The 16958-nt window shown below is 51.4% G+C and overlaps 1 protein-coding gene across 1 annotated transcript in view; it reads right to left on the bottom strand.

Moving 5' to 3' along the window:
• Window positions 1-16958, bottom strand: part of B3GNT3 (UDP-GlcNAc:betaGal beta-1,3-N-acetylglucosaminyltransferase 3) — a gene marked incomplete at its 3' end in the record, with an annotated part of 19153 nt that overhangs the window by 918 nt on the left and 1277 nt on the right. Inside the window, exons 2-3 of the mRNA XM_010845645.1 lie at window positions 4564-4623; window positions 2270-2886 (exon numbers count right to left, since the gene is read on the bottom strand). Of these exons, the coding sequence (XP_010843947.1) occupies window positions 2270-2836 (567 nt within the window). The remainder of the gene's footprint in view (window positions 1-2269; window positions 2887-4563; window positions 4624-16958) is intronic.

Below are 16958 nucleotides of genomic sequence, written 5' to 3'. Positions count from 1 at the left end.
TGACCAACCTAGATAGCATATTAAAAAGCAGAGATATTACTTTGCTAACAAAGGTTCGTCTAGTCAAGGCTATGGTTTTTCCTGTGGTCATGTATGGATGTGAGAGGTGGACTGTGAAGAAGGCTGAGCGCCGAAGAATTGATGCTTTTGAAGTGTGGTGTTGGAGAAGACTCTTGAGAGTCCCTTGGACTGCATGGAGATCCAACCAGTCCATTCTGAAGGAGATCAGCCCTGGGTGTTCTTTGGAAGGAACGATGCTAAAGCTGAAACTCCAGTAGTTTGGCCACCTCATGCGAAGAGTTGACTCATTGGAAAAGACTCTGATGCTGGGAAGGATTAGGGGCAGGAGGAGAAGGGGACGACAGAGGATGAGATGGCTAGATGGCATCACTGATTCGATGGACGTGAGTCTGGGTGAACTCCGGGGGTTGCTGATGGACAGGGAGGCCTGGCGTGCTGTGATTCATGGGTTTGCAAAGAGTCGGACACGACTGAGCGACTGAACTGAACTGAACTGAATGTACCAAGAAGTGCTTGAAAATTGTCTTATTTACATTTATTGCTATTCTTTCTCACTCTGCCTTGCCAAGCACTGCCATCACAGAATTACTTGTATGATTCTTATATAACATCTACTTCCCCTACCATGGTTCAGATGGTAAAGAATCTGCCTGCAATGCAGAAGACCCAGGTTCAATCCCTGGGTCTGGAAGATCCCCTGCAGAAGTTAATGACTACCTACCTCAGTATCCTTGCCTGGAGAATCCCATGGACAGAGGAGCCTGTCAGGCTTCAGTCCACGGAGTTGCAAAGAGTCAGACATGACTGAGCAACTAACGCTTCAGTACTTCCCCCACCAGACTCTGGACTGCCCCTGGGTGGGAGCTGTGTCTCTCCTATATGCCATCAGCACCCAGGAGGGGGTCAACACTTCGTAGACTCTGGATTCATGTTTGTCAAGTTGACGTTCATCACAGGCTGTTATGTTTTGCATTAAGAGGTTCTGGGTCCTCTGCCCACCTTGGCTTTAGTAACCTTCGTAACAACTATTGCTGCATGCCAGTACTTGCTCAGTGTCTGCCCTACCTTGAATCCTTAATACAATTTTAGGAAGCAGGTGTGGTCTTCAACCCCATTTACAGATGAGAAAATAGAGGCTCTCCAGAGAAAGTGCCTTGAGTAAGGTCACACAACAGAGATGGTGTATTGTTCAAGGTCTTGAACCCAGACCTTTCTGTACCTACTATGAGCAGGAATCTGCACTGGGTCTCTTTCAACCTGGATCTCTACTCAGCTTGCTCCACCCCTCCTACCCCCCAAGCCGGTTGGGTCCTTGGAGCCTTCAATTCCTCCTCTGAGCATGAGCAAGATGACCTCGACTTCTCATGGTTTCTCTTCATCAGAAAGGTCTGTGTTGAATATCTACTGCACAGACCTGAGCCTCAGAGGGATTCAGACCAGAACAAAGAAACAAAGTGTGCTCTGTCTGGTGTTCCCCACTGTGGGAAGTCGCTCAGTCATGTCCGACTCTTTGCGACCCGATGGACTACAGCCCACCAGGCTCCTCAGTCCATGGGATTTCTCTGGAAAGAATGCTGGAGTGGGTTGCCATGCCCTCCTCCAAGGGATCTTCCTGAGCCAGGGATCAAAGCCAGGTCTCTTGCATTTCCTGCATTGGCAGGTGAGTTCTTTACCACTAGCTCCCCCTGGGAAACCCTACCTGGCACTGGCCTAGGAACTTTATAAATATAATATCATCTCAGGGACTTCCCTGGCGGTCCAGTGGTTAAGACTCTGAGCTTCCACTGCAGGAGGCGCAGGTTTGATCCCAGATGGAGGAAATCAAGATCCTGCATGCTGTACCACCAAATAAATAAATAAATAAAACCTCATATAATCCTCACTGTAGCCCTCAGAGGTGAATGAGTCCAATTAATATCCCATTTCCTTGATGAGGAAACTGAGGCACAGAGAAGTGAATGATCATCTAGGGCAAACAGCAAATAAGACGTTTGAACCCAGGTCATCAAGGCTTGGAAAGCCAGGCTTGCAAGCTCATACCACACTGTCCTTTCTCCCTGCCTTTCCTGGATAAAGAAGACTTCAGATCACTATAAGGACAGTAGAGGGGCTGGGGGTGAGGGGGATTCTGGTCTCTAGTACCCCTCAGAGGAGATGGTAGCAACTTCGGGCAGGAAGGACAGGTGGCCCCAAGTAGGTGACACCCCGCCCCCCCCGCCCCTCCCCCCCACCACCACCCCCAGGCAACCTGCTTGAGCGTGAGGTTGAAGAATGTGTCATAGAAATCCCACTGCAGAATGTCCTCGTGTGTCCGCGCCTCCATGGCCAGCAGCCGGTTGACCTTTCGCGCCTCCAGCGGGTTGGAGTCGGTGCCCACCAGGAAGAGGCGGCGCAGCTGGACACCGAGAATCTGGCGCTCACGGCCCCACGTGCGCCGGACCAGCTCCCGGCGCTCGTAATTGCTGGGCGAGGACTTGATCACTAACAGCAGGAAGACAGGGTCCGCACACTTGTCGGGTGGCACTTCCTGGAGCAACGCGAAGTCGCGGCAGTGTTTGTACAGCAGGAAGTCGCGGATGTGCGGCGGCTGCCCTGCGAAGTCCGGCAGGGACATCAAGGAGGTGTTGGGCCGGCAAGGGGCGGGCGGGGCGCGGAAGTGCAGTGAGGGCCAGTCAGGAGCCTTGGGGGCGCGCGGCGGCTCCTTCAGGTGGGGGCAGGTGGGTGGTGACCAGTGCAGACTTAAGAGAAGGAGGGTGAAGGTGGCTAGAAGCAGAGCCAGGCCCGCCTCTTTCCGCAGGGGACGGGAACACCTCATTGTGGTCCACCGGAGTTCCGGAGTGGTCCGAGGAGACCTCTGGGGAGCTCCTGCAGACAATAACAGTCGCTGAAGGTGCCAGAGGGGCCAAGCGCTTTTCCCGAGCTACCTGTGGACGCCAGCGCCTGGTTGCAGCCTTACAGTTGCTCAAGTCGGTAAAATGCTGAAACCTACCCCGAGATTCCCCTGCCCCCCACCCCCTCCAGTACCCCATTTGGCTCTGACTGTTGCCCAGGGCCTACTGGGGATCAATATTTACAGAGAAAACAGGCACGGAGATGCCAACGGGAGCCTCCTAGATTCAGTGTGCCCAGAATCCTCGACATCCAACCTGGACCTCTTTATGTTCCAGCCTCAGAGATGGCTCAGGAGCCTCCCAGAGAAAGAGACAGAGAACTCCCCTTTTAGTAGCTGAGAGCTGCTGGGATCCTTTCTGCTTCCCTTTTCACTTGCCCCTCCAGGAAGCTCTGAGCTTCTGATATAACCATCACTCATTCTACATTCTGGTAGCAGGGCACTGTATGTGGGATCTTAGTTCCCCCACCAGGGGTTGAACCTGCTCCCCACTGTGATGGAAGCACAGAGTCTTAACTCCTGGCCCACCAGGGAAGTCCCATGACTATTTTTAATGGTCCTGTGAGCTGAGCATGGACTTTCCTGATGGCTCAGTTGATAAGGAATTTCTTCCAAAGCAGGAAACTCAGGTTCAACCCCTGGGTCAGGGAGATCTCCTGGAGAAGGGAGTGGCAATCCACGCCAGCATTCTTGCCTGGAGAATCTCATAATCAGCGGAGCCTGGTGGGCTCTAGTTCATGGGGTCACAAAGAGTTAGACGTGACTGAGGGACTAACACACACTGAGCTGAATGAACATGGGCCCTGGCTCTTCACAGACCTCTCAGGCTCAGCATGTCTCAAACAATGCTATCTTCTTTGGCAAACTCCTGTTTCTCTTCTAAAGCCCATCTCAAATGATCCATTCTCTGGGCTCAAATGATCCATTCTCCTGGAAGCCCTCTTTGGCCCCTCAGGAAGAGTCCTGGTTCCCTATTCACCACCTCTAGTCCCATGGCCCTCTCTGGCTCAGTCATGGTTCCATGAGGGTGTCTGTATCTGACTTTGATTTCTTAAGCCTGAGGGCTCCTTGAGGGTCCTGGCATTGCCCAGCATAAGGCAGACACACAGGGGAAGCAAGGAGTGTCTGAATGAATAATTTATGAATAAAAGTAAGTTCACTTAGTTTCTTTCTGGCAAACTCTTGTTCATCCATCAAAACCCCTCCTCCTAGAAGAGTTCCTTTCCCATATCTATGCAGAGCCCTTGGTCTCCTGTTCAGATCCTTTCCCAGGCTTCCCTGGACTCCCTTGATGTCCTTTTGTCTGAAAAGGTGGTATCTGTGCTGTGTTCCAGCACTAAATGTGAAGATGAACAGCATGAAAACGCTAAATTAGACCCAAGGCAGGACCTACCGATCCATTAAACGCTTACTGGCTTATCTCAAAAAGGTGCCCCCTGGAGCCACATTCCTGGGTTTCAATCCCAATTCCGTCACTCCCTGGCTGTGTGCCCTTCATACCTGGGGCCTTAGTATCCTCAGCTATAAAGGAGACACGTGAGCAACCCCCAAGTCACTGGGTTGTGCGGGTGTGAGGAGAGCTCCTGGCACCTGGCACCTAGTGGGCATTCGACCAGTGTTTGTTGAATGACTACGTGAACCTCAGCATTTACCTCAGATTGCTTCAGGAAGTCCGTGCTGGTCTGGGGTCCCCTCGTTCTCCCCTTTGGCACCTGAAACACCGTAGGGCAGTCAGCAGATCCTCCTAGGCCCCTCCAGCTCTAAGCAACTTCAACCAGCTCTTCCCTAAGAGCAAGAGTTTCCCATCTTATCTAGAGCCACAAAAGCGTGCTGGTGCTGGGGACAGGGCTTCCTTCCCTGATCCATGAGGTCGTTTCCCCAATGTGCCCATCATTATCTCTGCACACTGCCTAGCCAAGGACTGTCTGGCCAGGTATGTCCCCAAGAAAGGGCTCAGACTCCACTCTACAAGTTCTACTGTGTGACTTTGGGAAAGAAGCTTGACCTCTCTGAGCTTCAGCGTTAAATGGGAATTAACCCTATGTAAGAATGTGATTGGGATTTTAACCTCAAACATGCTGAGGACCTCAAAAATGGTCCTGCCTTAGGACCTCTGCACAGGCTGTCTCCTCTGCCTGATTCCCCAGATTTCCACACATTCCCTGTCTCACCCCCTTCCTGTCTTTGCTCAAATGTCCCCGTCTCAGGAACACCTCCTCAGGACACATCGTCTCACTGGCAGCCCCTGATCCTCCACCTCAGCCCACTTTTTCTGTCTTCCACAGCGCTTTTCATCTTCTGAAGTGAAGTGAAAGTTGCTCAGTCGTGTCCCACTCTTTGCGACCCCATGGACTATGTAGTCCGTGGAATTCTCCAGGCCAGAATACTGGAGTGGGTAGCCATTCCCTTGTCTAGGGGATCTTCCCAACCCAGGGATCAAATCCAGGTTTCTGGTATTGCAGGCAGATTCTTTACCAGCTGAGCAACCAGGGAAGCCCAAGAATACTGGAGTGGGCAACCTACCCTTTCTCCAGCAGTTCTTCCTGACTCAGGAATCGAACCAGGGTCTCCTGCATTGCAGGCCGATCCTTTACCATGTGAGCTACCAGGGAAGCCCCTTTCATCTCCTAAAATACATGATAAAACTTTAAAAAGGTACTGCTTTTCATCCATCTTCTCCACCAGAACACGAGCTCCATGAAATGTCTTGTTCACCATTCTATCCCCAGCCCCCAGAACTGTGCTTCGTGCATAGTGGGTGTTCGGTAAATGAGTATTGAATGAATGAATGAATGCTCAAATGCCAAAGATTCTGAAAAAATATTGACTCTTGGGACTTCCCTGGTGGTCCACTGGTCGGGACTACTTGCTCCCACTGCAAAGAGCACAATCCCAGCTGGAGAACTAAGATCCTGGAAACCCCACAGTGGGGCCAAACATACCAACGTATATATAGACTCTCGGAATGACTTTATACATTCATTCAAGCCAATATTTAGTGCTTGTCCTATGTGCCAGGTACCTCCTGGGAGCTGAGGACCCAGTGATGAACAGGCATGGGTTACCTCAACATCTCTGCCACTCTGGGACCCACACTCTCCAGGGGGGAATAAACACTAAATAAAAACGTCAGTGAAATGACTTGGGAGGAAATGGGGTCTGGTGTGTGTGGAGTGTGGACTTTAGGATGACATTTAAGTGGGATGTGAATGGCACAGAGGAGCCAGCATGGCTGAGGTCGGTGGATGTGGGAGGAGGGCAGGAGGATACCAGGGAAGGCAACAGCAAGTGCAAAGGCCCGGAAGTGCGGATGAGTCAGTGGAGTCTGAGTAGCTAGGGACCCTATCTGCTCGTGGCACAGAGCCTGTCTTATTGCTGTGTGTCCCCGGCTTGGCTGCCGGCCTGAGAAGGGGTGGTTTCATCATCTGGAGGGCAGGTCTGTGAGTCCTAAAAGGACATATCACAATCTTGGAAATGACAAATGTGATGCAAGAATGAACAAATCCAAGGACATTTTCCTGAGCTGAAGAGGAGCCTGAGTTCAGAGTGGACCACAAGAAAGGAGTGTTTCAGGCAAACCTGGCAGATTCCTGAGCTCCAAGGATGGGGGCGAAAAACTCAGGAGCTGCAATAGAAAGCCCAAGTCACCAAAAATCAGACGAGAGATGTCACAATGTTCTTTGGTGACACTGGTGGCCAGAGAGGCACAGATGCTGGAAGACACATGGGACCCCAACTTCTAACTCAGACACCTTCATTCAGAGGGTGAATTCATTTACAGTCTAAATCAGTTTTCAACCAGGGATTATTCTGCTCCCAGGGGATATTTACTGGGCAACATCTGGGGACATTTCTGGTTGTCATGATTGGGGGAGGGTAGAGATATGGGGCTGCTAATGGCATGGAGTGGGCGGACGCCAGAGATGCTGCTTAAATGAACATCCTACAGGTCACAGGACAGCCCCCACAACAGAGAATGATCCAGTTCCAAACGTCAATGTTGTCAGGATTGAGAAATCCTGGTCTTATTTAAATAAATAAGAAACGGAATAGAGAATTGAAAAGGAGGATGGATTCAAAGAGGGGAATGAGGGCTGGACACAGAACCTTGATATAGGTTTAGATAAATTCCCTGGATGGAGTATTTGAGATTTATTAGTGTTTATTTCTATTTAAATAGAAAATCAAACCTAAATGGCCAAAGATCCCTTAGCTGGGAATGTGTTTAGTTCCCATAGCAAAGAAAAATAATTCAGTGAAATAGGAATACCTACAACTCAGCAGGCTTCCCTGGTGGCTCAGTGATAAAGAATCCACCTGCCAATGCAGGAGAAAGGGGTTCAATCCTTGGGTCAGGAAGATCCCCTGGAGAAGAAAATGGCAACCCACTCCAGTATTCTTGCCTGGGAAATTGCACGGACAGAGGAGCCTGACAGGCTACTGTCTATGGGGTCAGAAAAGAGTCAGACACAACTTAGCCACTAAACAAGAAAAACAATTCAGCCAAACCTGGGCATTGGGAAGGGGGAAGGAATGAGAAGGGATAAAATGACTAAGTGGCTTATATTACAGGGATCAGTGTCCGGGCAAAACAGAACCTCTTGAGGGTGGTCATTTGGTTCTAATTAATTCCATTAATGCTTGTTCTTTTCCTTGCACTTTCTTTCCTTTTTACTTGTAAGAACTCTTTGCATATGAAACATTCACTCTTTGTTGGCTACCTGCATTCCCAACTTTTTCTTGCCAGATCTCTTCTTAAAATTGAGGGAGCTTACAGAGACTCCATCCTCCCAGTCTCTGTGAGTCTCCTGACTGGGATCTGAGAGTTCAGGTTGGGAGCAGGGGAGGGGATGGAGGTTCATTTCCCCTTCTCCCTACACTAGACCTCTATTAATGCACCCCAGTTCTCCTTCCCTTTTTCATCCACCAAGGTCACCCTCAGTGCTGACTCATGGCCCCTTGAAACTTCAAGCAGGAAATATTTCCGAACTCACAACATCCCACATCCAGATTGGCATAAAAAAGAACCCCTGGGGCTCCCTTTCAGTCAGGCGGAGAGTACTGGGGATTCACTGATCCAGAATACCTTGCTGGGTATCTCAGTGGATGGTACCCCACGTGGTCCCCAATCTCCCCTTATAGGCTTTACTTTCTTAAAGAGGTAATGACCTCACACCTACTGTGGGAAAGACTGGGTCTTAGGGGCCCAGTTGGGGAATCCCTTGGTATTACTTCCTCCAAGCAGCTATGCAGCAATTCTGGGACCTTTGTTGGGGGGCTGGGTGAGAAGTCCTTCTTGGTGAGAAGTTCCTCTCAGGCCTGCTTTCAATTCTCTGACCCTCCACCCCACCCCAAAATTCTGCTGTCTACCCTCTCCAGACTGGGAAGGACCGGACTTGTGGAAACCGAAATAGCTGCTCACTTTGAAGTCTGGGGGTCTGAATAACTCTGGGAGAATCCCCACCCTCACTCCATAGCTGGGGAAGTGAAGCTCAGAGAGTCATCCTAAGGTGGCCCAGCAGGTGACTTGCATTGCCGCAGAAACCCACTTTGTCTCCAAGTTCTTCAGTCCTAAGAAGGGTGTTGTAGTCTCTTACCCCAAAGCACACATATGAAACATTCATTCATTCAACAAACAGATTCTGGAGGAACTGAGAAGCCTCAGCCCTGGGCCTGGCCCTCCAGAAGCTCTCAGACTTGGGGAGACAAATCCAGACACCTGTGGTTTCAGGTCTGGGCCAGAAGAATGGATTGGGGTATTGAGGCTGAGGTTTTGAAGGACGCATATGAGTTCACCGAGGGCGTTCAGATAGGAGGGTGAATGCAAAAGCAAGGAAGAGAAAGAAAACAGACTATTCAAGGAATCATGTGGTTTATTTGGTTGAAGAGCAGAATTTGGAGAGGGGTTGATTTCTGAGGCTAAGAGGTGGGGCCAGACCCCATAAAGACCTTGAATGCCAAACTGAGTAGTGGGGTTCTTTCCTGGGGGTAATAGAGAGCCATGAAAGGTATGTGAGCAGAGAGGCCCAATTCCTTGTTGAAGGGTCCCTCTTTGCTCAGAGTTGAACTTGGTGAGGCACTTCCTCTGGGGCATCTATTTCCTTGCTAGCAGAGGGAAGTACTGAGAACATGCCTTGCCCTATAAACACACAATGGGTCACTTTCTATATTAAGTAGCAGAGGGCTTGGCATACACTGACTATGCGGGGACAACCTCAGTAACCTTGGCTCATGGTCCTGGATCCTTTAATGCCCCCAGAACCCCTACTTACAGATGGGGATAATGAGGCTCAGCATAAGGCAGGATTGGAACACAGAATCCGGATGGGTGGGAACCCTGTAGTTCCCACCTGGACGTCCCTCCAGAATCTGTCACAAGGAACCCATGTGCTAAACATCTGATGTAGGACTGAGAACCTGGTGAGCAGGTGGGGCATGCTGGGGGGAAGGAGGGAGCGGGTGGGGGGGACTGGTGAGTGAACCTAGGAATAGGCAGTAATCCTGTTGTTTCACTTGTTGCACTGACTTGTGGGCCACAGAGTATTTACTCTGCACCTACTATGTGCAAGATGCTGGGAACACAGCCACGCTCAAGTCAGCCCCTCTCTTATGATATCAACACACGAGGTGGTTCTTTTAGTTGCAACCGTGTTAAATGCTGTCAAAGACAAAGGGATCCGTGGCAGGGAAGGGACCTGACCAGCCTGCGGATCCCCTTAAGGATGAAGGGAAATCACGTGGGCAGAGCCCTGGGAGGAGGACATTCTAGGCAGAGGGCGCAGCAAGTGCCAAGGCCCTGAGGTAGGCAACTTCAGGTCTTTGAAGGGAGAGGCAGGAAGTGGTGCGGCTGAAGCCGAGGAGGAGGAGGAGGAGGAGGAGGAGGGGGAAGATGAAGGCAGGGTTGCCAAGGATGGCAGGGGGAGGAGCAGGAAATGGGGCCTGGAAACAGCTCTTGTGTTGCCGGTAAGGAGCCATGGAGGGTGTGTGAGCAGGGGAGGGACAGAGACTGAGTTATGCTTTGAAGATGTTCCCTGTGGCTGCTGAGCGGGGAAGTGCAATCAGGGCCCGAGTTAGAGGTCAGGGCAGCAAGAATTTGGGGACCTGGATAGGGGCTGGCTGGCAGGGTTCAGGGATGTGGGTGAGTTCAGCAAATAGGATGAAGGGAGTAATCAAAATTTAGAACCTGAGTCTTCCCCGGAGGTGTAGTGGTTCAGAGGCTGTGCTTCCACTGCAGGGGGCATGGGTTCAGTCCCTGGTCAGGGAATTAAGATCCTGTATGCAGCGCAGCGTAGCCAAAAAAAAGAAAACAAATTGAAACCTGGATGTGGGGGAAAGAGAAGAATGGACCAGGCAGAAGAAAATGTGGGAGGTCTCTGAGCCTTTCACAAGGGGATGTTATGGGACAGCAAGTGACCCAGGTACAGGGTCTGGGCAAGAGCCTTTGGCACACGATGGCAGGTACACCAGGAAGACCCCCCGGGTATCTGATGGATGAACACATCAGTCTATTGCTTGCACTTGGCAGGGCCTCCTCCCTCTAGCTCATAGTGCCACTATGTAGAGAGTTATAGCAGTGATGTCCAGGCTGACTCTCAAGGCCCATCACCCAACCCCGCACTGCAATACCAGCCAATCCTGCCGGGGGCTGTTTGCCTTCCATGCACCACTGCAAGTTCACCATCACCCAGAGCCTGCTTCTTCCACTGCACACGGCAAAGCCTCTTGTTCCCCCTGACTGAGACCCATGGCCTCTGCCTCTTGCTGTTCAGTCGCTCAGCCGTGTCTAGACCTTGGTGACCCCACGGACTGCAGCACACCAGGGTTCCCTGTCCTGCACCATCTCCCGGAGTTTGCTCAAATTCACGTCCACTGAATCGATAATGCTCCCCTCTCTTGGGTGCTCTCAATCCCCTTCTCCCCCCGCCCATGACCTCTGCCCCTTCTCCTCCACTCCAGCTACACACAACCTCTGGTGGCTCAGACTGTAAAGAATCTGCCTGCTGTGCAGGAGACCGAGGTTCGATCCCTGAGTCGGGAAGATCCCCTGGAGAAGGAAATGGCAACCCACTCCAGTATTCTTGCCTAGAGAATTCCATGGACAGAGGAGCCTGGTGGGCCCCAGAGTCCATGGGGTCACCAAGAGTGGGACACAACCGAGCGACTAAACACACACGCACTCAAAACCCAGGCTTGACCCTGCCACAGAGCCTTTGCACCTTCCACTTCAGACGCCCTTCCCTCCTGCTCTTCCCCCTGGTTCTCCTTGATCTTCAGGCCTCCGTCCAACATTATCTCCTTAGAGAGGCCCCGGCCTCCCAACTAAACCACCCCACCTTGGCTCCACCACTGGACAAATCTACTCGCTTCTTTCCTGTTTATTTCCCCAGCCAACATGGAGTCCCAGAAATGGGGCCCAGCGTCTAGGCACTCACAGCTCAGTCCCCAGGTGACACTTGCTGCTGTTTGTTGTACGGGAAAAATACTAATGATAATTCCCGTATCGGCTATTTCCTTGCGTGTCGTTTCAGCCTAACCCCATGGCAGACAACGACTGTCACCGTTCCCTACTCAGGACCCTAGAGGATGCAGTGATTCAGTCCTGGTAAATCAGCAAGCCCAACCGTGGAGCCAAGGGGGCAGGACCAAGAAGCACTGAATATCTCTGACTCCTTCTTAACATGTGAAAGGGCCAAATATTCCTGGCACTGAAATAGATTCATGGTGTATTTAATGAGCAAGAAGTGCTAAATATGAATGACCCACTAACTATACAGGAGACATGAAATAGTTATAAGGCAACAATTAAGAGTTGCAAGGTGCATTTGTTATGCATTAATGAATATGCATATTATCATAATTGTATTCGACTGTTTGCGACCCCAAGGACTGCAGCCCATCAGGCCCCTCTGTCCATGGGATTCTCCAGGCAAGAATACTGGAGTGGGCTGCCATTTCCTTCTCCAGGGGATCTTTTCTACCCAGGGATCAAACCTGGGTCTCTTGCATTGCCAGTGGGTTCTTTACCAACTGAGCCACCAGGGAAGCCCTAATGAATATGCATGTTATCATAATGAATATGATATGGACCAGCCACTAAACAGCCCCGAGGCACCAAGAGACATGCTCACTGAACAGTATTGATTCATTGCATGTATACATACACAGTACTTCTTGTTAATAACTTATTGAAAATTCATGAGACACTAGATGTGCAAAAGAGGCCAATCACTCAGCAGAATTAATTAGGAACCCCCACTGGTGAAAGGTTGTTGTTGAACCACGAAAAGATGCCTGGATTATTGGCCTCCGGAGGAGAAGAATTTAATCCGGGGCCAGAAACAAGGCTTGATCGCTCAGAGCTTTTGTGTAATAAAGTTTTATTAAAGTATAAAGGAGATAGAGAAAGCTTCTGACATAGGCATCAGAAGGGGGCAGAAAGAGGATCCCCCTGCTAGTCTTCAGCTGGATGTTATATAGTCACTAGCAGTCTGTTAATTAAAGAAAGAAATGTCTTAAAATTCAGAATGGCACCAGGCCCCTCATCCATAAGATGTATTTTGGAATAATCTTGGCACCAGATGAGTCATCCTGGGCCGTAAAACGATTGACTTGAATCTTGTAGAAGGGCAGATTACCATACAAATAGTTTCCTTTACATAGATTAGGGGACAATGTCTAACACACTGGTTTGTCAAGTAGGTTCTGAGCCATTAGGCAAACCGAATTGAAGGCAGAGTCTGGGGTGAATGACATTAACATAGCTTAAGACAAACATTTTCATAAGAAAAATACATCGGTTAACTCAAGGTTTGAAAACTTGTTAACTTCAGGTGAAACCAGGTGTCATTATGGCAACACAGTATTTTAAGAGAAACCTCCTTTTAAATTTGTATGGAGAAGGCAATGGCACCCCACTCCAGTACTCTTGCCTGGAAAATCCCATGGATGGAGGAGCCTGGTAGGCTCCAGTCCATGGGGTCACTAAGAGTCGGGCACGACTGAGTGACTTCACTTTCGCTTTTCACTTTCATGCATTGGAGAAGGAAATGGCAACCCACTCCAGTGTTCTTGCCGGAAGAATCCCAGGGATAGAGGAGCCTAGTGGGCTGCCGTCTATGGGGTCGCACAGAGTCGGACGTGACTGAGGCTACTTACCAGCAGCAGCCGCAGCAGAGAAGGAAAAAATATCGCTAGTTTGTTTCCTTCTGTCGCTTAAGATAGAGAAAAATGTCTGACATTTGCAGCCTATCTCCTCCGTTTGGACACTGCTGGCCTTCCTGCCTGTTACCCTCTCACTGGTAACAGTGCTGTAGCCCCCATCCTCTGTCTACACCCCGAAGCGGCAGCCAAGGTGTGGCAAGGTCCGGGCATGTGTGGGTCCAGGCACCTCTATTCTCCTCACCTGTTCTTGTCACTGTTCCTTGGGAGGCCAGGAAGACAGAGAGGCTGAGACATGCGTGCTTAGTCACTCAGTCGTGTCCGACTCTTTGCCACCCCATGGACTGTGGCCTGCCAGGCTCCTCTGTCCATGAAGATTCTCCAGGTAAGAATACTGGAGTGGGTAGCCATGCCCTGCTCCGGGGGATCTTCCCAACCCAGGGATTGAAACCAGGTATCCCACACTGCAGGCAGATCCTTTACCGTCTGAGCCACCAGCGAAGCCCTGGGACACGTGGGGAAGTGAGAATGCCACACCATCCAGGTTAGCATCCTTGGGGGTCTGGGCCAGCCCCGCAGCCCCACCCGGCACTAGTTCACAGATGGTGAAGGTGTGCCTGGCGCCAACTTGGAGGTCATGTCAAGGTGATTTCCCACATGAGACTCCCAACTTGCAGATGAGAGCACTGAGGTTTGAAGAGGGTGAATCCCGGGTCCTTCTCCAGACCTGTCAGACACACAGCCACCTGCCCCACTTCCTACCCTCCGGTCCCGGGTGCTCCCAAACAGCCCAGGCCCTGGGCTCCGTTTTTAAGTCAGGAACATGAGGGCTCGTTCCCCTCTCACCCAGCAGGTGTGAGGACCAAGAAAGCTGATGCTTTGGAAGCTGCCATGGTGGCCCCTGGGAGTAGGAAAGCCTGACCCAGCTGCTACTGGCCATCTGCAGACTCGGGGCAAACAGCTGTCCCTTCCCACTCCAGGCCTCAGCATCCCCTCTCTAAAGCCGCCTGGTGTCAGCTGACCACTCATGGTTACCCTCAGCCCGTGCTAAATATCAGCCACTGGGGCTTTCCTTGTTCCTCCTCTCCCCAACAACCCTCAGCTGGCATCTGTATGGGGATGGGGACCTGAAACATTCTGGGGTGACAGGAGAACCCGATTTGTATATATAGCCCTCTGAGCCCTGGGAGAGGCTAGAGGACCAAGCAGTGACTTTTCCTCCAAGTCACACACACAGTTATGAAGTGCCAACATAGTGCCAACAGTAACAATATTAGAGCAGCACCAGCTATTGATATGACTTGCACACTAGTCACATCTGGTCAGCTCTGAGGTGAACACCCAGTGTATGTATACCATGCCCTACTCTAGGTTCTAGGCACCCAGCCAAGTCGAGGGAGACAAACCACTGTTACCGTTGTCAGGGAGGCGATGGGCTAATAGGGGACAGAAGTATCGATTAAGACAATTTTCCAGGAAAGCCCAAGGATGGGAGTCGGGGGCGCTTGCAGGAAAGGGTGCGAATCGCTGGCCTGTGGATGGGCCTCTGTAGCTCTCAGTGAGCCTCCCAGGGAGGTCCCAGTTCCTGGGGGTGGGGGGTCAGGTGAGCACAGAGAGGGCATCCACTTACCAGAGGCCAGGCTGCTGGAATTTGAACACTGACCACCTGGACTGTGGGTGACCCCTCACTGGTTCATACCAGTTTGGCCTTCCAGCAATGATAGGCTGGTCCCTTTTTACAAGAACCATGGGTTGCTTTTGTAAACAGGAATAAAAAGGAGCGAAAGCCCAGTAAAGATAATTTCTAAGAATGGCTCATTATGAGCTGACATTGCTTACCAGGTGTATGAGTGGGTTTCATGCAAATATACGCCCAACATTCACTCTGGTGAACCCCTGGGTGTGGAAGAAAGGGTGGGAGGGGGCAACACATGCCCTTTAGACCCTTGAGTCCTGTTTCCAGGTCCCAGGGCTCCTAATGGATGACTCATTGAATGAGCCAGCCCTCACCTACTGCAGAAACTGCCCGGGGTATCTGGGATGAGCCCAGGAAGGATTCTGAGGCTGGACATAGGCCCCTGATTAAATGCCAGCCCTGCCCCCGGATAAGCCACAAAGGGCATCTCTGGGCTCATTTCTTCAATGGGAAAACTGAGGCTGGGGGAGGCAGGCCAAGCATCGCAGATCAAGGCTTCAACTCTTCCCATGATCCAGGGCTGATATGGAAACTGAACCCCTGGGAACCTTCTGAAGGACTCTCAAACTAGGTCAGGGCCCTTTTCCGGGCCTTGTTAATTTCTCGCATGCAACGATCAATAAATGTCATGAATGAGAACATAATCAAAGATAGAGTTAACATGCAGGTCTTGCAGGCAGCCTTTCCACCTGCATTGCGCACCTGCGCTGGGGTAGGGCTACGTTAGCGTCATTTCGTTTCCTAGGAGAACTGAAACACAGAGAGGTCAAGGAACTCATTCAAGGGAGGTTAAGTGGTAGCCCATTCCCTGCCTTTAACCACCACCTGGTGGGATCTCCTTTAGTTTGTGATGTTGGTAGTGAGTTTCCCTATCATGGGGGTCAATCAAGCTGAACCAGATTCCCATCAGGTGGAGGGACCACAGTGCATCCTCCTGGGGTCATGGGGGCTGGAGGGCAAACTATTGTCCCACTCTGAGCCTCAGAGGCCATTGGCAGGAAAAGAAGACTCAGTGACACCTTATCTCCTCCCCTTGGGCTAACCCAGCCCAGCCCTAGGGTCCCTGGGCCAAGCCGGCTTGTCTGGATTCCCCACGGTCTGGCTTGGAGGAGAGAAGCTCCAAGGCCCCTCCTCAGAGGTGTGTGGCCCCTCCCCTACACCCAGAGGATCAATCTTCACACTCTGTTGTTAGGGATCAATCTTCACACTCTGGGCTGAGGGAGAGGTGAAGGGAGGGTGTCTGGGCTGGGCTGTGCAAACATGAGCTGTTCACACACGCAGCTAAGAGGTGGGGGCCCAGTAGCCTGACGCAGGGGCCACACCTCTTCCTCTGGACTCTTCAGACCTGTCTGGCATGGTGGCCACCTGGGAAGGCAGCTATACTCACCATTATACCACCAATGCTGGCGGCCACCTTGGGAACAGACAGGGCTGTGGGAGAAAGCTGCGGCCCCAGTTGGAAGTGTGTGGCTAGTCGCTCAGTGTCAGACTCTTTGCGACCCATGGACTGTAGCCCACCAGGCTCCTCTGTCCATGGGATTCTCCAGGCAAGAATACTGGAGTGGGTAGCCATTCCCTTCTCTAGGGGATCTTCCCGACCCAGGGATCAAAACAAAGTCTCCTACATGGCAGGCAGATTCTTCACCATCTGAGCCACCAGGGGAAGCCCATGTGGCCCCAGGGCGAGTTCCAAATCCAGCAAACTTCCCCTGGGTCCTGAATTCCAGATTTGGACAAGGAGGCCCTGGCCCAAGGGATAGGGGATAAGGGTAGGGGTAGGGAGAGGGAGTGGAGAAGGCAATGGCACCCCACTCCAGTACTCTTGCCTGGAAAATCCCATGGATGGAGGAGCCTGGTAGGCTGCAGTCCATGGGGTCGCTGGGAGTCGGACACGACTGAGCGACTTCACTTTCACTTTTCACTTTCATGCATTGGAGAAGGAAATGGCAACCCACTCCAGTGTTCTTGCCTGGAGAATCCCAGGGACGGGGGAGCCTGGTGGACTGCCATCTATGGGGTCGCACAGAGTCGGACACGACTGAAGTGACTTAGCAGCAGCAGGGAGAAGGGGCAGGAGAGGCCGGGGTAGAGGGTCGGGGGGAAGGGGAACAGGTCCTCAGTTTCTCCATCTGAAAAGTGGCCATAAAAAAAAAAATCGGGCCCAGAGGGAAAGTTGGTGGAGAAGCCATAAAG

This window comes from Bison bison, unplaced genomic scaffold (genome assembly GCF_000754665.1).
Source record: "Bison bison bison isolate TAMUID 2011002044 unplaced genomic scaffold, Bison_UMD1.0 scf7180017864221, whole genome shotgun sequence".
Taxonomy (NCBI): domain Eukaryota; kingdom Metazoa; phylum Chordata; class Mammalia; order Artiodactyla; family Bovidae; genus Bison; species Bison bison.
Note: the sequence above shows the minus strand (reverse complement) of the source record. Positions and strands in the feature narration are given on the sequence as shown.